The sequence below is a fragment of the Molossus molossus genome, unplaced genomic scaffold (assembly GCF_014108415.1).
Source record: "Molossus molossus isolate mMolMol1 unplaced genomic scaffold, mMolMol1.p scaffold_m16_p_6, whole genome shotgun sequence".
NCBI lineage: Eukaryota > Metazoa > Chordata > Mammalia > Chiroptera > Molossidae > Molossus > Molossus molossus.
In genome coordinates this window covers 28,032,107-28,054,412 of record NW_023425399.1, presented here as the reverse complement: position 1 = coordinate 28,054,412, position 22,306 = coordinate 28,032,107, and the positions used below count along the sequence as shown (strand labels likewise).

At 43.9% G+C, this 22,306-nt stretch overlaps 1 protein-coding gene across 2 annotated transcripts; it reads right to left on the bottom strand.

Annotated features, from left to right (window-relative positions):
- Window positions 1–5,034: 5,034 nt before the first annotated feature.
- Window positions 5,035–20,896, bottom strand: LOC118618727 (prion protein). 2 transcript variants are annotated; one of them, XM_036245159.1, is made up of 3 exons: window positions 20,837–20,896; window positions 17,913–18,008; window positions 5,035–7,402 (listed from the first exon to the last, which is right to left on the bottom strand). In XM_036245159.1, the coding sequence occupies exon 3, from the start codon at window positions 7,390–7,392 to the stop codon at window positions 6,583–6,585; it is 810 nt and encodes a 269-aa protein (XP_036101052.1). In that variant the 5' UTR covers window positions 7,393–7,402; window positions 17,913–18,008; window positions 20,837–20,896; the 3' UTR covers window positions 5,035–6,582. The 2 variants fall into 2 exon arrangements, with proteins under 2 accessions (XP_036101052.1, XP_036101053.1); XM_036245160.1 differs by lacking the exon at window positions 20,837–20,896 and adding an exon at window positions 19,767–19,856.
- Window positions 20,897–22,306: the final 1,410 nt, after the last annotated feature.

Here is a 22,306-nt window from a genome sequence, read left to right as displayed (position 1 = left end):
GAGAAGAAAAACATGTGGTGGAAGCTTCTCAGGCGGCCTACAAGGAAGTCTTTGAAAGCAGCAAAGAGCGTGTGCAGCTGACACATCCCATCCTCTGGGCCTGGCCCTCAGCTCCTCCAGGTCAAGAGATTCTGAGTGCATCTCAGTGGGCCTGCCTCTTGGCCAAACAAGCCTTTGATGATGCCATAGCTCCTCTTGGCCAAACAAGCCTTTGATGACGCCATAGCTGGGCTGGACACACCAAACGGGGATTCCCGTAAGGACTCTACGTTCATCATGCAGTTGCGAGATAACCTCGCCCTGTGAGCCAACCACCAGCAGGATGAAGAAGCAGGAGAAGGCAACTGAAGAGCCTTGGTTCCCTGGCCCTTCCCTCACCCACCACCCCCATCATCACTGCTTCTTCCTTGACATAATTACTCAGTATTTAGTGCTAAACCTCTCTGTATTGGCAGCACAGCTACTCAGATCTGCTCCCCTGCCTCTAGAAAGCAGCTTCAGATACATCTTCGTGGGCATTGCTGGACTGATGGTTGCTTTGAGCCTACAGGGGCTCCTTTTTGGAATTGTGAAGACGAGTATGTTCTGAATGAGGCGTTTTATTGTGCCTGTTGATCTTTGTGAAATCCAGGCAAAAGCAATGGGGAAGTTTAGAAATGAGAACTAGCCAAAACAGGCCACAGTGATATTTAAAGGATTTACTTAAAGTGAGCCAATAGTGCTTTGTTAAGCAGTTCATCTTGCGCATGCAAAAATATTCACCCTTCCTACATTTCTTCATCTAATGGAAAACCACTTGCTCCATTCCATCAGCTTTATAATAAACTGTTAACATGAGGTTTCAGTAGCGCCTTGCTTTGCCTTTTTAAATTATGACGTGCACAAACCTTCTTTTCAATGTAATACATTTAAATTTTGATACCTGTAACTTGTTTTGGTTTTGGTTGCAATTAAGAAACATGGATTTAGTTTTTGTAATTCTTTGGCTATTGTCCTTGTGTATCCTGACAGCGCCATGTGTGTCAGTCCATATCAATCAAGATGGGTAATTATTGAAATGCCAGACTTCCTAATTAAATGTTTTAGAATTCGATGGGTAAATAAATGCTGCTTTGGGGATAAAACAAAACAAAACATTATTTTGAACAGGGTCCTTAGGCTTCACCCAACTCACAAAGGGGTCCGTGTCAGGGATAGGCGTTTCAGCTGGGTCTTGATGTATAAATAGGAGTTTTCCAGGTGAAGAAGGGGTAGGGAAGACATTCCATGTGGAGAAAAGAGCATGAGAAAAGGAATGAAGGCATCTTAGGGGTGCCTCCAGGGACAATAAGGTAAAGATTCATGATGTGTTGTGTTTGAAGATACCTTTTAAAATTAGATGTGGTAAATGATGGTAGTAAGCTATAACTGCTGATATTTTTGATCCATGCAAGCCCCTTGGCTCAGTGTGTATGATGGCATGTACCAGGCAAGGATTATCAGAGGGTAGCAGAGGTGGTGATCACTGTGGTGGCAGTCTGCAGAGATGACTGCCTGGAAGGAAGAGGATGAGGTCAGTTCTGGGAGGGGAGTGAGGATGGGCAGGGCACGTGCCAATGGAGGAATGGATTGCCACTGAGAGGGTATAAAAGTCTGAGGGAAAACCAGATGGAAGGAAAACCAATGGAGGGAAAGCCAAAGCATCACCTGCATGATTCAGATGGGGCATCTGTTTCTCAAAAGGGCCTCTGAACAGGGCAAACGGGTCAAAGTGAGTAGGACAGGGATGTGATACGGGCTGTTTGGAAGATAAGGCTCAAATGAAGGCCTCTAGTGTTCAAGGCCTAGTATTCACACTGCCCAGTCTTGCCAAAGACTTAGCTCATAGCAGGCGAGGGTGCGTCCGTACTGGTCTGCATACCTTTGCTGTGAGGTGGGAACAGAACAGTTGGGGCTACCTTCACTGGGCAGACTGAGAAATGAGGAGAAATACCTTCTTTGAGGCTAGGAGTAAAGTTTCAATCTGGTGGATGAAAGTTGTTGAAATAGTCTGTATGATGAATAACTTGTAATCTAGCAGAAAAGGTAATCACTAGACTTGTCACAAAGCCATTTCCCAAGACCACCCTTCATTCATTCGTTCATCAAAGATGCATATTTTTTTTTTTTAGGAACCTTTGGCATTAATGCTGAGTAAAGGGGGCTGAATTACTGCCATAAATGGGTAACAGGTCTGTTCACCTGGTAACAATCCCATCAACTATTGATACCAGCTGGTCTTCTACTATAGAGTATCTCAGATCAGGCAAACAGGTTTTACACTCAGGAGTCTGTGGTTAAATAGTATTGTTGTGCTCATCTTTTTAAAGGCCAAGAGTGTCTCATTACATTTTTCAGCTTTAATTGACTGTGGTCAGGACAGCTTTTGGGCCAAGTGTTTACAAACACGGTGGACATGAGGCTATTCGTGCTTCTGTACATTTTCCTGAAACGCCTGTGAGAAAAACAAGTCGGCAAAAATGTTATTATGACAAATTAAATTTCAAACAATGCCTATACCTACCTCCCAATCACTTCTATTATTAGATAGATAATTCTATGTTTTTAAAAAAGCTTTATTGAGATATAATTAACATACCATGAGATTCACCATTTCAAAGTGTACAATTCAGTGATATTTAGTACATTCATAAAGTTGTTCATTGATTACAGAATATCCCCACACCCAGTGGTGGTCACTACGTATTCCCCTACCTCGCTCCAACCCCTGGCAACCACGAATACTTTCTATCTGTATGGATTTGCCTAATCTGGATATTTCATGTAAATGAATCATGCAAGCCCAGCTGGTGTGGCTCACTGGTTGAGTGTCGACCCATGCACCAAGTCACTGGTTCGATTCCAGGTCAGGGCACATGTCCAGGTTGTGGGCCCAATCCCCACTGTGGGACATGCAGAAGGTGGCCAGTCCATGTTCTCTCTCATCGATGTTTCTATCTCTCTCTCCCTCTCTCTCTAGAAATCAATAAAAACTAAAAATAAAGTGATATCATGCAATATTTACCTTTATGTGTCTGGCTTCTTTCACTTAGCATCGCGTTTTCAAGGTTCATGTTGTAGATCAGTACTTCATCCAGCTTTGTGGGTGACTGATATTGCATGATCTACACTCTTCACCCTGAAGGACACATATGCTCTTCCATTTGCTGTTGTGGTTTTACTATCACATACTAGGAGATGCTAAACAAAACAATGTTTCTGTTGTTCAATTACTCTTCAGGTGATTATGTCAAAAACAGGATGGTAGTTTTCAGTGGGCATTTTCCATAACTTGGATGAACAGAGCCAAACAGCCTGTCCTGATTCATTCATTGAGTTCATTTCCTAGCATGTTATGGAGAAGACAGTAGCCAAAGCTGGTGCATATTAGATGTGTAGCAGAGTCGCAATGGGCCTCTTCCATGAGTGGCAGCGAAAAATCTTGCTCCTAAAATTCCCAAAGCTAAGAATGATCTCTGACAGACTTTATGGGGTGTGGTGGGGATTTGGGCTTAGCTGAGCATGTAATAATTTACTCATTCTTTTCATTATTCATCAGAGGGTGGAATAAAAGGAGACTCGGAGGCACGCTGGAGAATGGGGAAATGGGCATTAGCTAGAAAAAAATAGTCTCCTTCCTCATTGGGTTCTGGTCTGAGTCTCAATGATGGGCAATGCACCTGCACACTGCTGGGAGGGCCTGGAATCGGCGAGGCTCTCCGAGTACATTGGAGTTGGGGCCTTGGGAAGGTGAGCTGGGGCCACAAAGAAACCCGAGTGGACACATTCCACGTGTGGGCAGCTGCTGTGAGCAGGGTGAGAGGCATGCGTAGCATTCGGAACTTGGCAGCATGATAGAAGGGGATCTTGCCAGCTTTCTATAGCACCCACAGAATTACAGCGAACACTGTTTCATGTTAATTAACTCAATCAGTGTAACTAAAAGCCAGGTGTTTGTAGTGTATTTGTGTGGGGGAGGCACATTATCTGGTTTAGGGGTTTAGATCTTCTTAGTATGAGCCAAACTAAACAAATTTGGTTGATCGTGAAACTCTTCCCTTTGTGCCAGCCATGGGGGTGTGGTGACTGGATTCCAGGGGCTGGACCGAGAATGGAAGCGTTTGTTTGCTGTAAACGGGCACTGAGGTAGGCACCCTGGACAGTCCTACGTGGAGTGGTGGGCAGTGGTCCAGTCTGTTGAGGACAGAGAATAATCCAGATGATGGCCTTTTGATACGAGAATCCCGGCAGAGTGTGTGCACATGGGTCCACGAGGCACGCAGTCCTGGGACTGCCTGTACATCTGGTGAGTGACACTGACGCGCTGCCACGACATTTCTAGAAAGGTGGTGATGTGGGCTGAACTGCGTCCACTCAAAATTTATATGAGAAAGTCCCAGTCCCCAAGACCTCTATTTGGAGATAGGACCTTTAATGAGTTAAAGTGAGGCTGTTAGAATGGGCCTTAGCCAATGTGATGAGTGGTATTCTTATAAAAAGGTTCGGGCACACGCACACACAGAGGGGAGACCATGTGAAGACACAGGGAAAAGATGGCCATTTTCAAGCCCAGGAGAGGCCTCGGGAGAAACCAACCCTGCCAACAACTTGATCTCAGACTTGCAGCCTCCAAACCAAATTTCTGCAGTTTAAGCCCCCCGCTCTGTGGAACTTGGCGATGGCAGCCCTAACAAACTAAGAGAGATGGTCTGAACAGCAAGGAAGGCAATGAAAATGGGGTCCTGTAAGTTTTTCTGAAGTCACTGGGTCAAGTAAGGGTGCTGAGAGTTAGTTACTGAAAATGGATATCTTTGCCCAATACAAAATATAATGACTTTGTGTTTGTTTATTGCTAGTTTTCAGAGAGGGAGGGTGGGAGGAAAGGGGCAGATTTGCCAGGACAGTTAGGGAAACAGGGCCCCGGCCCCAAGTACCCCGGTGGCCCCCAGCCTGGGGGCTCCAGCAGGAGGCGAGCCATGTCCCAGTGACTACTACTGCCAACTCCACAGAAGAGGCTCATCTCAGCTCCTGTTTAATTGTAGTCAGATATTAAACATTTATAAATTTTTATACAACAAGTACATGCAAAGTTACAAATATAGAAAATATAAAGTACATGCACATTTCAAAGATCACTTTGGATCCTTATATAAAACTATTCAGTGCACATTATAAGCCTAAGGACCACGTAAAAGGGTTTCCCACATATTCAGTACCTTACAAAAACAGGTAATGCCTTAGATACTTCAGATGTTAACTGCCCTAACCAAAATTTCTAAGTTTGTCATATATTACACAGAATACCCGCACAGTGCAAGCCAATGACATTGCAGGATAGTAATATAGATCTGCTAGGTGACAATATTGAACGATCCAGAGAATACTTTTACCTTACGTGAATAACAAGAACAAGAACAGAATTTCTTTTTCCATTCTGAATGGATCATGTTTCTGTCATCTCCAACCTAAGATTTCTTTTTTTGGATTGATTCCTTATTCTTCAACTCAAAAGCCAATTACAGAGACGAAGGACTCAGCCTAATTCTGGTTTTTGACAATTATGAGACAGCAATGAAGAAACGTAAGCATTTCTTTGTACATTATTTTCTTCATTACATAATCTTCTGATAATGGTGTTTTTGCAGCTGTACTTCCTCTATATTAATATCTCCTGGCTTCACCTAATGTCAAAATCATTCCTGTTTCCAGGTAGATGAAAAAAGGACATTTGTTCTTAGTGTCCAGAAGGTCATTTAATTTGTAACTGCCTTAATTCTCTACAGTTTCTGTTACTAAAGAAAGGAATGCCCCATGTGTGTACCCTCCAAGGGCACCACTCCCAAATGCTGGATACTTTTAGTCCCAGAAGCCCCTCATATTATGTTAGTTATGTTCATTTCCTATGCAAATATCCTCTGCCCAGAGTTCTAATGTTGTATGAATATTTACTCTTGATGCAATAGCTGCTGTGTATCCTGAAATGCAAAACAGTGTCACATTTCTCTGCAGACATAGGCCACATGCTCCCCAGCAGGCTGAGCCTGGGCCCAAGTGCTAAGGATTTCTCGTTTTGTTTTTTGAAGCAGTATCCTTCCAAATTTGGCAGAAGTGCTATTTAAACAGGCAAATGCAGTCAGCTTTTCTTAAAACAAATGAGAAAACTGTCCAAATTGCTACAAAGTCACTGCTAACTACGATGGAGCATTAGTGTACTGAGCTGGAGCGGGGCAAGGAGCTGGAGGTATGTAGGCAAAGGTATTTAAAGACTGTTTTTAGAATATTTCAACTTTAATCTGTTGCACTAGACAAGAAGTTATCCTAGATCATGGAATGATTATTTGCTGTTACACTCTTAACCAGCCCGGCACCTGCACTGGCCCATGAGGACCCAATCAAACGGGGCTAGAAGACAAAGTGCGCCAGGCCCGCCCTACATTTCCCCGTGCCATCGGTGCCCAGGGTATTAGCCTAAGGGGACAAAGGGAGAAGCAAGAACGAGACACTGCCACTAAAGGGCTGTAGGTAGACATCCCCTGCCCCAACCTGGTGAAAACAAAGCTGCCCTCATCCCACTATCAGGAACATGAGGAAAGAGATGAGGAGGATCACAGGAGGGGAAGAGAAGAGGATCACGCTCGCCCCTCTTTGATAATAAGCCTGGTACTCTTTCTGGTACTGGGTGGTGCACATCTCCTCCACCACGCGCTCCATTATCTTGATGTCAGTCTCGGTGAAGTTGTCCCCCTTGGTGGTGGTGGTGACCGTGTGCTGCTTGACGGTGATGTTGACGCAGTCGTGCACAAAGTTGTTCTGGTTGCTGTACTGATCCACAGGCTTGTAGTACACTTGGTTGGGGAAACGGTTCATGTTTTCACGATAGTAACGGTCCTCATAGTCACTGCCAAAATGAATGAGGGGCCTGCTCATGGCACTCCCCAGCATGTAGCCTCCCAGGCCCCCCACCACTGCCCCGGCTGCGGCAGCTCCGGCCACGTGCTTCATGTTGGTTTTCGGCTTATTGGGCTTGCCCCATTGGTTGTGCTTGCCACCACCTTGACCCCAGCCTCCGCCACCATGGGGCTGACCCCAGCCTCCGCCACCATGGGGCTGTCCCCAGCCTCCGCCACCATGGGGCTGTCCCCAGCCTCCGCCACCATGGGGTTGTCCCCAGCCACCACCTCCGTGGGGTTGACCCCAGCCTCCACCTCCCTGGGGTGGGTAGCGGTTGCCTCCAGGACTTCCCTGCCCTGGGTATCGGCTTCCCCCAGTGCTGCCTCCTCCTCCAGGCTTCCCTCGCTTCTTGCAGAGACCCACGTCACTCCATGTGGCCACGAAGAGAACCAGGATCCAGCTGCCTATGTGGCTTTTCACCATGATGACTTATCTGCAAAATGAAGAGGGTGTCAGAGTACCGCTATGTCTATGTCGAAACCACTTAACATTTGCTGCATAAGAAACACAGCAGTGGCACCAGCACCTCAGTCAGACATGCTCTTCACTCTGAACAACTTCTCTGACGCACGTACGACAAAAGTAACTGCTAAGTAATGGGTTAACACAACACTTTCTCCTTCTCTAAGGACAAACTTGACCTTAAGATAATTTCTGGCTCTGTTTTCTGGAAACTTGATAAAGGTGGAATGTCAGCAACATTGCTTATGGTAAAAATAACCTCTGATTTATACATTGCAACCGGACTGGAAAAACATATAAACACCTGGTGGGTTTGCCATCAGTGTGGGCTTTAGAGCAGTGATTCTTGCACCCAGCACATCCCTGTGGGGACCCTGGAAACTGCCCATCAGGCTGTTATAAGGGACAATGGATTCTGTGAGGCTTGGGGCTTCTAGGCCAAGGCGAAGCTATTACCCACCAATATGGATCTCATGCCCTTAAACCTGAGCAGTCACCGTGGGGCCTGAGGGAGGAGACAAGTCCTCGGCTGCTGGGCTGACTGCTCTATGGCCCCTACTGTGGCCCCTATGAAAGTCTTGTGAGTCTAATGTCTAGTTAGGAAGACCCCCCAGGTGGGTGCTGCTGTAATGAAATAACTTTGTAAATAGTTGGTTTCTGTCTTCCCTCTATTGTGAGAGCGTAAGCAGGAAGAAGTCTCGTTTGCTATTTCCTTTGGGGCTAGGGCAGTGCCTGGCACGGAGCAGGCACACAAAAGGTATTTGTTAAGTACAGGAATTAATATCTCCGGAACATATAAATGCCAACAAGAATATCCTCAAAAGGATATAATTTTTTCTGAAACAGGAAATATGCTGAATTTTGCAAGCCCACTTGTAAATTCATCTCGCTCTTTATAGATGGACAGACAGATGGAGCTGTTCAAAATGGGGTAAGAATGGCTGCGCGCACCAGATCTGCAGTCACTCGTGGACTGAATAGGTTTAGTTCAGCATGTAGTGGCTTATGGGTGACTTGTCTGCTTCTAATTTTTGGTATAAAAGAAACATGTCTTATATAAAAGAGCTTAAGAAAAATGACCCAAATATCCTGGATGATAATTTATACTCCTCTGCAGAATGTATATTCATCCAATTAAAAAGTCTCCTTTCAGATTAAAGATCTCATTTGCCCTGGGTGCTCAGGTCCAAGGGCAGAGCTCACAAGCACATAGTAGAATTATTATTAAGCAGTTTCTGTACCCCACATCAAACCATATGCCCTATAATATCATTATGAGCCATAGAACCAACAAAGGCATACGCTATCATGCTGATGCTAATCTTATCCCCAGCACTGTTTATCTTCAAACAAAAGTGGTACCAAGTACTAGAAAAGTATTTTTCATAATCTTTAGAGCTAAAGACTAAATTGGATAATATTCCGAAGAAGAAGAAGGATGAAACAAATAAATGAATTAACATCCTGTTTATGTTTTTACTATCAATGAAATGTCTTAGAGGTCAAAAGTAAATAAAAGTATGTTTGAAAGTTACAAGCCAAGTTAAACTGCTCAGAACATGCCAATTTAGAAATTTTGGAGGCTCTTTGTAGGGGTGAGAGGGGCAGGGGCCTGGGACGTATGCCGACAGGCCTTATCTTACGCCCACGTCTCCTGGCACCCCAGCCCTCTTCAGGCCTCCTTTCCTGATCTACTCTCCATTTGTTCATGGCACCCAGCTCCTGCCTCCACACTGTTCACCCTTCTGCACAAACACCTTGGGGAACTAAACTAGGGGATTATCACCCTCAGTCACTAACTCCCAACTGAAAGGGGTTTTGTGTCAACAACTATTTCATTCACCGCCCCCAAGCCGAACCCAGCCAACACCTAGAGCTATTTTTGAATTTCCTCTTTCCCACAGTACACAACGAATCTATCAGCAAATCTTATCAGTCTATCTTGAAAACAAATCCTGAAACCAGTCACAATTTCTAACACTACCGTCCTAGTTGAAGTCTTCATCTCTTCTGGCAGGAATCTTTCAACAGCCTCCAACCAGCCTCTCTGCTCCTGCCCAGGCCCCCACTGTGCGTTCTCTGCTCAGTGGCCTGAGAGGGCCTTTTCACATTCAGGTCACAACACGCCACTCCTTCGTGCCCAGAATAAAACCCAAGTCCTGACCATGCTGGGCGCCCTACTTGACCTTCCCACTGCTCCTCACACCCAGCAGCACTTTTCTACCTCGGGACCTTTGTACCTGCTGCTCCCAGGGCCTGGAAGTTCTTCCTCCAGTTCCTGATGTGGCTCTGGTCTGCTCTGATGTCACCGCAACAGGGTGTCCTCACCACTCTACATAAATCAACACCCTGCCATATCCCTGACTCTGCTTCATTTGTCTCCAGAGCAGCAATGCTACTTGACATCTATTATTTACTGTTTACTTATTTATCTTCTCCAGGACAGGAGTTTTGTTTTGTGCACAGCAGTATTCCTGGTGCCTAGATGTAGAGTTTAACTCATAGACATGCAAAATAAATGCTGAGTGAATGAATGTGAAAACATCTATGATAAAGCATAATAGATAAGCCAAAAATTAAATATCTAAGCTGAACAATATTTATGAATTTAAAAACATTATTTACTCTTCCTCCCTCCCTCCTTCCTTTCCTCCCTCCCTCCCTCCCTTCCTTCCCTCCCTCCCTCCCTCCCTTCCTTCCCTCCCTCACCTGAGGATATTTTCCATTGCTTTTTAGAGAGAGTGGAAGGAAGAGAGGGAGGGAGAGAGAGAGAAACATTGATGTGAGACGATTGGATGCCTCCCCCACGACCCACACTGGGGCTGGGGATCAAACCTGCAACCCAGGTACGTGCCCTTGACCAGGAATCAAACCCGCAACCCTTCAGTCCACAGGCCAATGCTCTAACCACTTAGCCAAACCGAGCAGGGCACAAAACACTCTTTTCTGCAATGGCCAACTGTCTACCGTCTTCAATTCAGTTAAATAAACATTTACTTCATATACCAGCCATCAGGACAGACTCTGGCTGGATGGAGATGTTACCGGAAATGATTGAGGTGAGAGGCAGAGGAAGCTGCAACGAGAGTAACGCAGTCCGGTGGTGATCATGCCTTGTTAAAGGCTGTAAGAGTTGCAGCTCTCTAAGCTCATCTAGACAGGTAAGAAGGAGATGACACCACACAGTAAAAGAGGCCAGAGAGGGACCTGGTCCTCAGGGAGCCAAACACAGAAGGTGGATGGGGCCACAGATTATTCAGAGTAGAGACAGGTGGTGAGAGAGGACTGGCAGGTCTGGGGACCACAGAGGGTTTCACAGAAGTGAAGTTTCAATGTGCAGTGGAGAGGCAGGTGGAGGTCAGGTAACAAAGGGCTTCATAAACAAGGTGAGCAGCATCCTGGCTTGCCTGGGACAGTTTACACTCATTGTTCCTGTGCTAATATTAATAGTGCTCCTTTCTGCCCTGGCCGGTTTGGCTCAGTGGTTAGAACGTTGGCCTGCGGTCTGGAGAGACCCGGGTTCGGTTCCCGCTAAAGGCACGTACCTTGGTTGCAGTTTGTTCCTGGCCCTGGCTGGGTCGTGTGGGTAGCAACCACTCGATGTGTCCCTTTAATATCGATGTTTCTCTCTCTCTCTCCCTTCCACTCTATCTGAATAAAATATCAACAACAAAAAACATGTCCTTGGGTGAGAATAAAAAAAAAAAAAAAATAGTGCTCCTTACATTCTCAAGAGTGGCCAAGTTGGGATGCTAGGTTATACAGTCAGCCTAATTACAAGGCATGTCAAGTAGTCTGGACTTGATCCTGAAGGCAGTGGGGAACCACTGAAGAGTTTGGAGTTTTCTTTTAGAAAGAACATTGTGAAGAATGGAATGGGGGTTGGGTGTGTGCGTGTGTGTGTGTGATGGGTAGTATAGAAACTAGTTAGAAGGGCACTGCAGTAATTGAGGTAGATTATGGTCTTGGCCAGGGGGTGCAGGGTAATAGATGGTTTGATTTAGAAGGTAGCTTTTGGAAGGCTTGGTGTTTGATGTGGAAGGTGAGAGACTGAAAGAAATGAGCTTTCTGATGGGACAGCTGTGCAGACAGAAAGCACGCAGAAAGTGGAGCAGGGAGATTAACAAAGGGCGTGGCTTTGGCAATGCTGTTATCAAGCTAAATGTGGTACAAGAAATACCACATGGACTGGAGACACAGGGGGTAGGGAACCAGAGCCATGGTATGTGTTGCTGATTAGTACTTTAAAACTGAATACTGAATAAAGGTGGATAGGACAGAATATTCTACATAATATTAATAAATTCATACGATTGATACATTCATAGAATACATTAAGACTAGATCATTTTGAAATCAGTTGAGAACAAAAGTGACATTTAATTGTGAAAAGAATTAAAAATAACAACTACATTTTGAAGTAGAGAATCATTTCTAAGAAAAAAGGGACTCTTAACTTACATGAGACCATGGAGACTCTTTCTGTTTGTGATAAAAGAAGGGAGATCTTAGAATATTTAACCCAATCCTCTTACTCTACAAATTAGGCCAGCAAGATTCGGAAGGTTGTGTTGGCTAGTGGCATGCCAGGAATGGAGACTGGGTTTCTGAATCCCTGGCTGCGATATGACTCTAATCATCTAAGATACTCTCTGAGAAGGGTCACGTTGTGGCCCAATGCTCTGGTACATTTAGGACATTAAGTATTTGATAAAAGTCAATACCTATTTATCACTAAGAAAATTACTCTCAGCAGAATAGGATTTAGGAGGAAACTCCCCTAACTTGACAAAGGTTATATAACAAAAACAGTAAACATGACGATAACCTCTGAGTATATTCCCTTAAAATCAGATACAAGACAAGGATGTCCATTGTCTCAGGACACATGCAAAGACAAAGAAGTAACCTGTGTAAGAACTGCAAAAAAAGAAACCCAGCTGTCATTATTTGCAATTTATTTAATCATGTACACAGAAAACCCACCAGACTCAACAGAGGTAATGAGGTCCCGTACAAGAGTTCAGTAAGGTTATGGAATACAAGATGGGCCTACAAAAATCAACAGTATTTCTAGACACCAGCAATAATTGGCTAGAAATTTTTTTTTAGTAAATAAGATATTCATAATAGCAACCCAAACTGTAAAGTATCTAGATATTGACTTAACTAAGAGAAAATAAGACTTGGGGAAAATTTTATTTTATTTTTGTTAATCCTCACCTGAGGATATATATATATACACACATATTTTTTTCCCCATTGATTTTAGATAGAGTGGAAGAGAGGGAAGGAGAGGAAGAGGGAGAAAGGGACAGGGAGAGAGGGAAGAAGAAGAAGAGGGAGGGAGGGAGAGGGGGAGAGAGAGAGAGAGAGAGAGAGAGAGAGAGAGAGAGAGAGAGAGAAACATTGATGTGAGAGAGACACATTGACCAGGGCCGGGGACCAAACTGCAAATAAGGTACGTGCCTTTGACCAGAATTGAAACTGCGACTCTTTGGTCTGCGGCCCAATGCTCTAACCGCTAAGCCAAACTGGTGAAATTTTTTTATAACTCTAATAAAAGAACATAGAAGATGATCAGTAAGAATGGAAAGTTTTCCATGGCCTTGAGAACAGACCAACAGACCAAAAAGAGCAGACCAGCAAGTTCAGAGATAAACCTATGTATAGATACTTTAGTGGGAACTTGATTACAATAAATGAACACCACAAATCAATGGAGAAAGGAAGGTTTGTTTAGTAGATGCTTCCAGGGAACTAGAGAAAATTTAAACTGGACTCCTAACACTGCAGGTAAAAGTGGACTCTGGATGGACTGCCTATGACAGGTAGAAGTAAGTTAGAGAAGAAAATACAGGAGAATGTCTTTGTGACCTGGAAGAGTAAGGGAAGGACTTTTTAAACAAAAAGCACAGACCTTGAGGCAAATAACTGAAGAAGTTTACTATCTATAAATTAAGAATTCTTGTTCAGTGTTATGAAGAACACTATGGACAAAGTTAACAGAAAGAGTACACAGTGGTAAAAAATATGTGTAGTATTTAAAACCAACAAGAAATTTATTTCTAGAACTGACAAGGAATTCTTGCAAAGCAATGACAGAAATTCCAGTAGAAAAATGGCCAAAAGATACAAAATGATAATTTACCAAAGACAGAAACCCAGAGGGTATGATAAGATATTTTTTTTAAAATTAAGAATCAGATAAAATGATAAAAGAAATAATAATACATCACTTACACTTATCAGGCTAGCCAAAATAAAAAATAAAAAAGAAAGAGAGGGCAGGGATGTGAGAATATAGGAACCCACATGATTATCAAAGGAGTGTGGGTGATTGACTAGAAAGAATGAAAATAAGTAAATGATTATTGAGATAAAACAAAAAGAAAAGAAAATTTCAAAATAAAGAAAGAAATAATAGAGATGAAAACAGAATTTAAGAAATAAAACTCAGAAAAATATGGAGTGTCTAAATAAATCCAGTATTTAAAAATCTAATATACACGCAAACACACACCACTAGAAAACACAACAGCTCCATGTTGATTCCCTTAGGAACAAAAGGTTGCAAAAGGGTGACAACTTACTATATACAACTTTGTTTTATAAATTAATGATCTATGTGAGATGGATTGCCTTTCTTTTAAAATATAAATGACAAATATTGACTTTAAAATTAACTCATTCAACAGATATTTATGGAATAACTAATATGTGCCAGTGTTTAGAGAAATAGAAAACTTGAATTGATCAATAACCATAGGAAAAATGTCAAACATTATATATGATTACTTATTGATTCTTTCAATAAATGTCTTATAAGTGTTTTTCTAAAGTTCTAGCATTGTGCTAGGAGCTGAGGACAGAATGGTGCATAAGATATTTAGCTGAGTGGGTTCAAGGACCAAAAAGGAGATGTATCTGGAGATGATGAGACAAAGGGCAGGTGGCCCAATAAGATTGAATTGGGTGAGGGGCAGCTCACCTGGGCCTCAGGTGCCAGAAAGTTTTAATTTCATTCTGAATGCGGTGGGGGAACCATTTAAGGGCCTTAGGAGAGTAATAGGGCTATTTTTAAAACAGATCACCATGTTTGTTGTGTAAAGTAGGAAATTTAGGAGACAAGAAAAGCAATTGTGAGATCAGTTAGGAAATAATTGAAGGAAGATGGCAGTGTGGTCTGAGATGGTGATGCTGCTGCTGAGGAGCTACGAACAAAGGAGACACATTTCTCACCAGTTAAGACTTGCTGATGGAGTGGATGGAAGAGTGGGTTTGTGGCATTTGTGACCAGGCCGATGGTGGCAATGCCATCTACCGAATTAGGGGAAACTAGTGGAGGGCTCCATCTCTGAGACATTTAAGTAGAAATATCAATTAGGCAATTGTTAAAAGAATCTGGAACTTAGTAGAGATAAGCATTTGGGCATCTCCACCTGAGAAGTCGTTTTAATAGACAAAGGGCTAAAGGTCAAAACTCAAACCCCAGTATGTGGAGTGGCTTTCGCTCTCAGTCACCCAGTCTCCAGCAACATGAGTGCCAAAACCCACAACAAAATACCACCAAATTGATTTTAGCATTTTAGTAAAAGAAGACTACCCTGTGACCAACGAGGCTTATTTAAGGATGGCTCAAAATCAGGAAATCTATTAATAGGTTAGGGGAGAAAAATAAGATTCTTTGCAGATGTTGAACAGTTTTCAATTAAAATCAATATCCATTCCTGATTTTTAAAAGATATCTTTTTATTGATTTTTTTTAAGGGAGAGAGAGAGATCGAAACCTCGATGAGAGAGAGAAACATCGATTGGCCACTTCCTGCACACCCCCTACTAGGGATCGAGCCTGCAACTCGGGCATGTGCCAGACTGAGAATTGAACTGGGACGTCTTAGTTCATGGGATCATGTTCAACCCACTGAGCCACACTGGCCAGGCTGATTTTTTAAGCTGAAGCTGTTAAAATAGTTTCTACCGAACTAGAAGATAGTCCCTTTCCATTATCAAGAATCACTACCACAAACATATAGTCCACACCTTATCTTAATTAAAAAAGTAAAGGCATTCTCATCAATGTAGCGAACAAGACAAGAATGCAAGCAATCACTGTTTTTACAGATTGTTATGGAAGTTCCAACCAGGTAAGATTTTTCTACCTGGAAAATCAACCCAAAACATCTCAAATTACATAAGTGAGTTCATTAGGGTGGCAGTTTTTGAGATAAATATGTAACAAAACAGTCTCCAAATTAATTGGAATTAGAAGATTTAGAATGGAAAAAAATTCCACTCATAATGGCAATAAAAAAATAAAAAATATCTAGGAGTTAATCTAATAAATTGTACTTATATGAAGAATGCAATCAATTTTAATTAGAGACATAAAGGAAGACTGGAAAAAAGAGAAAGACATAAATAGTCTTTGGGTAAACCAATATTAAAGACTGAAGAAACTATTGAACAAGGGGGCACACTTGGTCTGCCAGGTGTTAGAATGCATTTTAAAGCTACAATAAATAAGATCACGTGGCACTGACACATGAGTAGAAAGAGCAGTGGAACTACAGAAGGTACCAAAAAAGATCCATAGATTACCCCAGTCATCCTATTCCCATGTATACATGGAGACTGAGTAAGAACTGGTAGAAACTTGCCCAATGGTTGTATGCCAGGGGCCAACGTTCTGATACTCAGAACATGTTACATCTTGAAACTTCATTAGGGAAATTGGGAAGGTGCACCAAACAACCCCCACCATTCCCCACCGCCTTGAGGAAATTTCCTGAGCTAAGTAGAACTCTTTTTTTGTTGTTGTTAATCTTCACCTGAGGATATTTTTTCCATTGATTTTTAGATAGAGTGGAAGGGAGGGAGGAAAAGAAAGAAACATTCATGTGAGAGAGACACATCAATTGGTTGCCTCCCACATGGGGCTGCAATCCAGGTACATGCCCTTGACCAGGAATCAAACCCTCCACCCTTCAGTCCCGGAGCTAATACTTTAACCACTGAGCCAAACTTCCCAGGGCTTAAGTAGAATTTATTTGTCATACAGTAGTCCCTCCTTATCTGTGGGATATACATTCCAAAACCCCCTAATGGATGCCTGAAATCATGGATAGTATCTAATCCTATATATACACTCTCTCTCTCTTTTTTTTAATACATACACACCTATGGTAAAGTTTAATTTAAAAATTAGGCAAAGTAAGAGATTAATAACAGCTGACAATAAAATAGAACAATTATAACAATATATTATAATAAAAGTTATGTGAATGTGATCTCTCTCTTGTCTCAAAATATCACCCTTCATGATGTGAGATGATACAATGCCTATGTAATAAGATAAAGTGAGGTGCTCAGAATGGTATTCAATTTAAAACTCATAAATTGCTTATTTCTGGAATTTTCCATTTAATATTTTCAGACTGAGGTTGACCACAGGTAGCTGAAACTGCAGAAAGCAAAACCATGGATAAGAGGAGACTATTGTATTTTAATTTTTTTGAGGTCACTGCCCTTTACAGAATCTGTTGCAAGGTATACCAAATTTTGCAAAACATTTTGGGGTGATGGGTTTTCACTGCTACTCTGAGGCCCAGTTCTGGACTGAACAGGACAAAGGGCCCCCAACCTGATCCATCTCAGAATTACTCGAAGGCCTTTTAAAAAGCAATATTGCTGGAGCCTGTCCCAGGCCAGCAGCCTGGGAGTGTCTAGTGATGGGATCTGGGAATGTATAATAAAATTTCCCAGGGAGCTGCACTCCTAGCCTGGCTTCAGAGCTAGGTCCTCAGAGGCCCAACACTTAACAATATTATAATACTTTTCTTAAAAGGACACACCTCCCTTGATGTGATCACACAATACTATGACAGTAATGAGTAGAATACCAGAAGAAGAGGAACAAATTAAGAAAAAAATTCTTCCACTTAAGAACTACACACACTATTTTCTCAAGAATAACTTTATAATGCTGTAGCCGACACCTCATTAGACACAGGCACATTCTGAATGTTTAATATGCGGCAGTTCACAGCTGATATAGTTGCCTTGGAAGAAGAAATAAGATCCGAAAAAGAAGAATGGAATAGGTAAGTTAAAACTACAGCTTAGCAAAACTTTCCCTTCGTAAAACCTTTTGTCACTTGGTTGATAGTCACCTTCAGTGTTATTTTGGTGCAGAAATGTTTACATTATTGTTTTATTATTTAAATTGACTGCATTATTGTTTTATTATTTAAATTGATTGCCTCCTTTTATAATTCAGCATGATTCTAGAGAAAACTGTGACCCTTTCTCTGCAAAATCAATATAATTTTACAAGAAAGGATGATAAAATAGATGTGAGGTACACATACAAGGCCTCCAGAGCAGGGGTTTGTAATCACAGCTTTTCCAGACCCTTATTTTTGAGACAACTGGGGACTTTCAACCATCACAAGACCAAAGAAATTCCACAGGGTACATACATCTGTCGTGGCTCAGCAAAGCTGGATTCGTGCCTCCAGGAAGACAATGCTTTGGCTTGGTGGAAACTGTTCAGTTTTCAAATATATTCCAGATACCTTAAAAGCAAAAAGAAAAAACTAGAATTGATAAGTAAACCTAAGATATAATTCCTTAAATGAAAAGCTTAATATATAAGTTTTGAAGCCACTAATAAATCTGTTCCAGAAAAAAAAAGAGAATATATGTGAAAAAAAGAAATGAGGGCAGCTAAAAAAGCAAACACAACACTGAGCTCGCTCTCTCACTCATAGAGAACTTGAGTCCATTTCATTTTTAAAATGACATCATTTAGAAAAGCAATATATCAACAAAAGGAAAGTTAAAATCACCTATAATTTCTATTAAAACTTTGTGTTTACATCTGGCCGGTGTGGCTCAGTGGTTGAGCGTCAACTCATGCACTAAGAGGTCGAGGGTTCAATTCCCGGACAGGGCACATGCCCAGGTTGTGGGCCAGATCCCTAGAGGGAGACATGCAGGAGGTGGCCAATTGATGTTCTCTCATCGATGTTTCTTTCTCTTTTCCTTTCAGATTTTCCACAGATGCATTCATTATGAGTAAGTAGATTGTTTAGTAACCTGCACTTGGATATGTCAGTTTCTTCCTATGTACCACAGGCTCTAAATCATGACTGTCCATGATCACCTAAGTTCCTTTCCAATTAACATACCATGATTTCTTAACTATCTCTGTTGTTACACATTTATTATTATTTTTTTTTATCCTCACCTGAGTACAGTTTTTGATATTTTGTTCAGATAGAGTGGGAGGGAGAGAGAGAGAGAGAGAGAGAAACATCGATGTGAAAGGGACACATCAAGTAGTTGCCACCTGCACAACCCAACCAGGGCTGGGGACAAACTGCAACTGAGGTATGTGCCTTTAGTGGGAACCTAATCAGGGTCTCTGGGGACCGCAGGCCGACGCTCTAACCGCTGAGCCAAACCGGCCAGAGGTGTTGTTACACATTTAGGTTGTTTCCCAGTAGGTTCTAATTTTAGGTCATTCTGCCCCAAATATGTGCTTTTTATTTTATTTTCCTGTTTGGTTTTTCCACTGCAAGTAAATTCCCAGGAATAGGATTTCTGGGTCATGCCTTTTAACTTCTTAATGATGGCCTGATTGCTTTACAAAAAGTTTGTACTAATTCACAATGTCTACGAAAAGAATAAAGATATATCTATACACCTATGGTCCATTTTACATAGATGATTAAAGTTAATCTTTAACAAACCCTGGAAGTAGGTATCATTTACTCTATTCTATGAAGGGACAAAAGAATTAGGTCACTAGTCCGAAGTCATGAAGTTCGTTGCAGAGCTACCTTTCTAACCCCGAAGCCCAGTCACCTCTCCAGATAACTGAGATATGAACATTTCAGCGGTTGCTGTTACTGTTGTTAGCAGATGTAAAATAATACAGACTTACTTTAATTTGTATTTTCTTCTGTAAATGATTCATCATTTCACCATTTATCTATTATAATCTTGACATTTTCCTTTCACAAGTATGAAAAACTTGTGTCAGGTACAAATAATATCACATCCTAGCTCTGCTTTCTGTCCCTTTCTAGTTAGTTCTTTTTCATTATAAGAGCTCCTCACTGTTTGTGTGGGTGAAAATGTTCCTTTTCACTTATTTTTTCTTTTTCTTCAAATCTGAGCAACACGTGTTGTTAATTTTTCCAGAAGTCCGACATTTTAAATTCAATTTTCTACTCCCACTTTTTCTGATAATTTGATTTGTAAAAATCGTTCATCCTATGCCACCTGGATTTTTCAGGCAAGGAAAGGGGGCCATCTCAGAGGCTCACCACGTGGAGAGCTGGGCGTTAAACCGTGATGCTCTGAGTACAGGGGTAACCGTGCCCAGGCGGTGGAGCTGCCTTCTGCTGAGGATGAAGCTGGAGATGAGACAATGACAAACAGAAAGCAGTGGCTTTGAGATGGTGAGGGTGGATGTGATGGCGGTGGGTTCCGATGAAAAAACTCTCTTGGCTATAGCTGCCGCGAAGAGTAAACGGAACAAACAACAAAAAAGGAGCAGAAATGAGCTTTCTCCCCACTGTGGAATGAACAAACGTGGAGGCCCGCACAGGTGGCCCGAGTTCTCTCCCCCTAGGGGCGCAGGGGACCCTCGGTCCCCAGGGCCTGAACGAATGGAGAGCAGGGCCGCCCGAGACCCTCCCCACCGAGGCCTGAGGCCCGCGCCTGTCGTCCAGTGGCTGCCAGAAGCCCAGGGGCCTCCCCAGGGGCCGCCTCTCGGGACGAGCTGGGCGGTGGCGAGGGGCCCCCCAAGCGCCCCGACTTCTCCCCCGCCCAGGCCGCAGGCGAGCGCCCCTCCCCCACCCCGCGAACCCCAGGGCATCTGGAAGGGCAGGGCCTGGCCTAGGGGCGACCAGCTGGCGCGGAGCCAGGAGCCCCGAGAACCCCAGCGCGTCTCCCTGGTTCTCCTCGCCCCGTGCCCAGCGGAGCCTCGGGTTCCCAGGCCGCCTTGGCGCGGGGTGGTCGCCCCCACTCTCCCCGACCCGCAGCCCCCTAGCCAGGAGACTCGCCATCCCGCTCCCGCCGTGGACACGTGTGTCTGTGTGGGGGTCGCTAGGCACCTCGGTACCACCTCCATCCCCTCGGCCAGCGCCCCCACCCGCCGCCCCCATTCGGAATAAAGGAGCTTTCCTAGGCAGAAGGGCACAACCCAGCTGCGTCATCGAAAACACCGCGGCCCGAGGCCCCGCCGTCCTCAAGCCCCCGTCCCTTCCCTTGCCACGGCCGAGGTCGCCCCGGGCGCGGGGCTCGCCCCTCGGACCCCGCGGCGCCCGCGCACCCCGGTTCTCAGGACCCAGCCCCGTCCCGCTGGGACAGGAAAGGGGACGAGGCTGCTTACCTGCCGGCTCGGAGAGGCTCCGGCGCTGCGCCTGTCAGCGACTGGCGGGGACGGCGGGCGGGACGGCGGGCGGGCGAGGCGGAGGAGCTGTCCGGCGGGGGCGGCGCCGCGGCCGACCAATCGCCGCGCCCGCTCGCACCCGGCGCACTGGGGGCCCGCCCCCCGCTTTCCTGAAAAGGTGCCGCTCTCGGGGCAGGCCCAGGGAACCGAGGGGGGAAACGCGTGGAGACCCGTTTAAACATTTATGTCAGGCCGGCACTTGTCCTGGTGTCATCACCCCCTGCCGCGGCTCACTGACTGCAAAAATCATCTTAAAGAGAAATTCGGTCCAAAGCCCTAACTCCCCGCTTACATAACGGAATACTCGAGAAAATGGAACCTTCGGGAATGAGAAAGCAATTTCTGGAACTCTGGTCACCAGAAATTTCTGAGAAGAACAAATTTGGCTACCCTGGGTTGAACCCAATAGTAATAAATTTCCATATAAAGCACTGACATTTGAGGCCTAGGAAGGACTCTAGCCATCACCAGTTCCTTCAGTCACTCAGTTCCTGCTCCTTGTTATATGCCCCAGAGACGATTTAGAACATGATGTTCACCAATAAGAAAAATGCACTCCATCGAACGAGTCCACTCTGCACATTGCAGAATGCTATATTCTTGCTCATTACTCCCGCTAAGAAATTAGAGGATTGTCTCATGTAAAAGATGGCAAGGGATGAAGTAATAGAAGGACAGGTGGAAGGGTTAGGGGGACCATATAAATTATTATCCAAATTAGGCTGCTTTTGAGAGTGAAAGGGGCCCCAAACTTAAGCCAGGTCAAGGGGCATAAACCAGCACTATCCTAGGAAAAACGGAACAGCAAGTCCCATCGTTGTGGGCCAAAAGCTACAAAACAGGATTTGAATTAAATACTTGTATTCTGGGGCCATCCCTCAAGTAGGAGGGGACAAGTGCTGATGATGGGGAGAGGCTAGGAGAACTGTATGAGTGGAGCACTGTGAAACAGCTGAGGCTGATGCTATTTATAGCAGTGTGGGTGGGGCCCTGAAAGAGCTGTGGGAAGGGGACATGAGTGGTCTGCAAAACACAGCCACTGGAGGGAGATGAGCCAATGACGGAACTGGACCGCGGCCAGTGAGAAATGCCAGCCTGTTTTCTATCCATTGATCTTACACAATGATTATGTTGACAGTACTTTTAGAGCCTTACTTTTTTCCCTCAGAGATGGCTTATTGGGAGGTGGAATGGGGGTGGTGTAGCATCTCTGAACCTGGAACTGGAGTGGGTGACCAGACCAGACTAGGTAAGGGGCTGGTTTCCCCCTGCCAGGAGGAGCTCTGTAAAGCTTGGTTAGAAGACGCTGAATTCAGCTTTTTCTCAAAAGATTCTTATGTCTACTGGCTGAATGCTCTGCTTTCTTCCACCCACCAGGAAAACGCTCAAAAGGCAGAGAGGATTTCAAAA

Excerpts from the sequence above, each read along its gene's own strand:
- LOC118618727 (XM_036245159.1), bottom strand. The coding sequence starts at position 7,392 with ATGGTGAAAAGCCACATAGGCAGCTGGATCCTGGTTCTCTTCGTGGCC.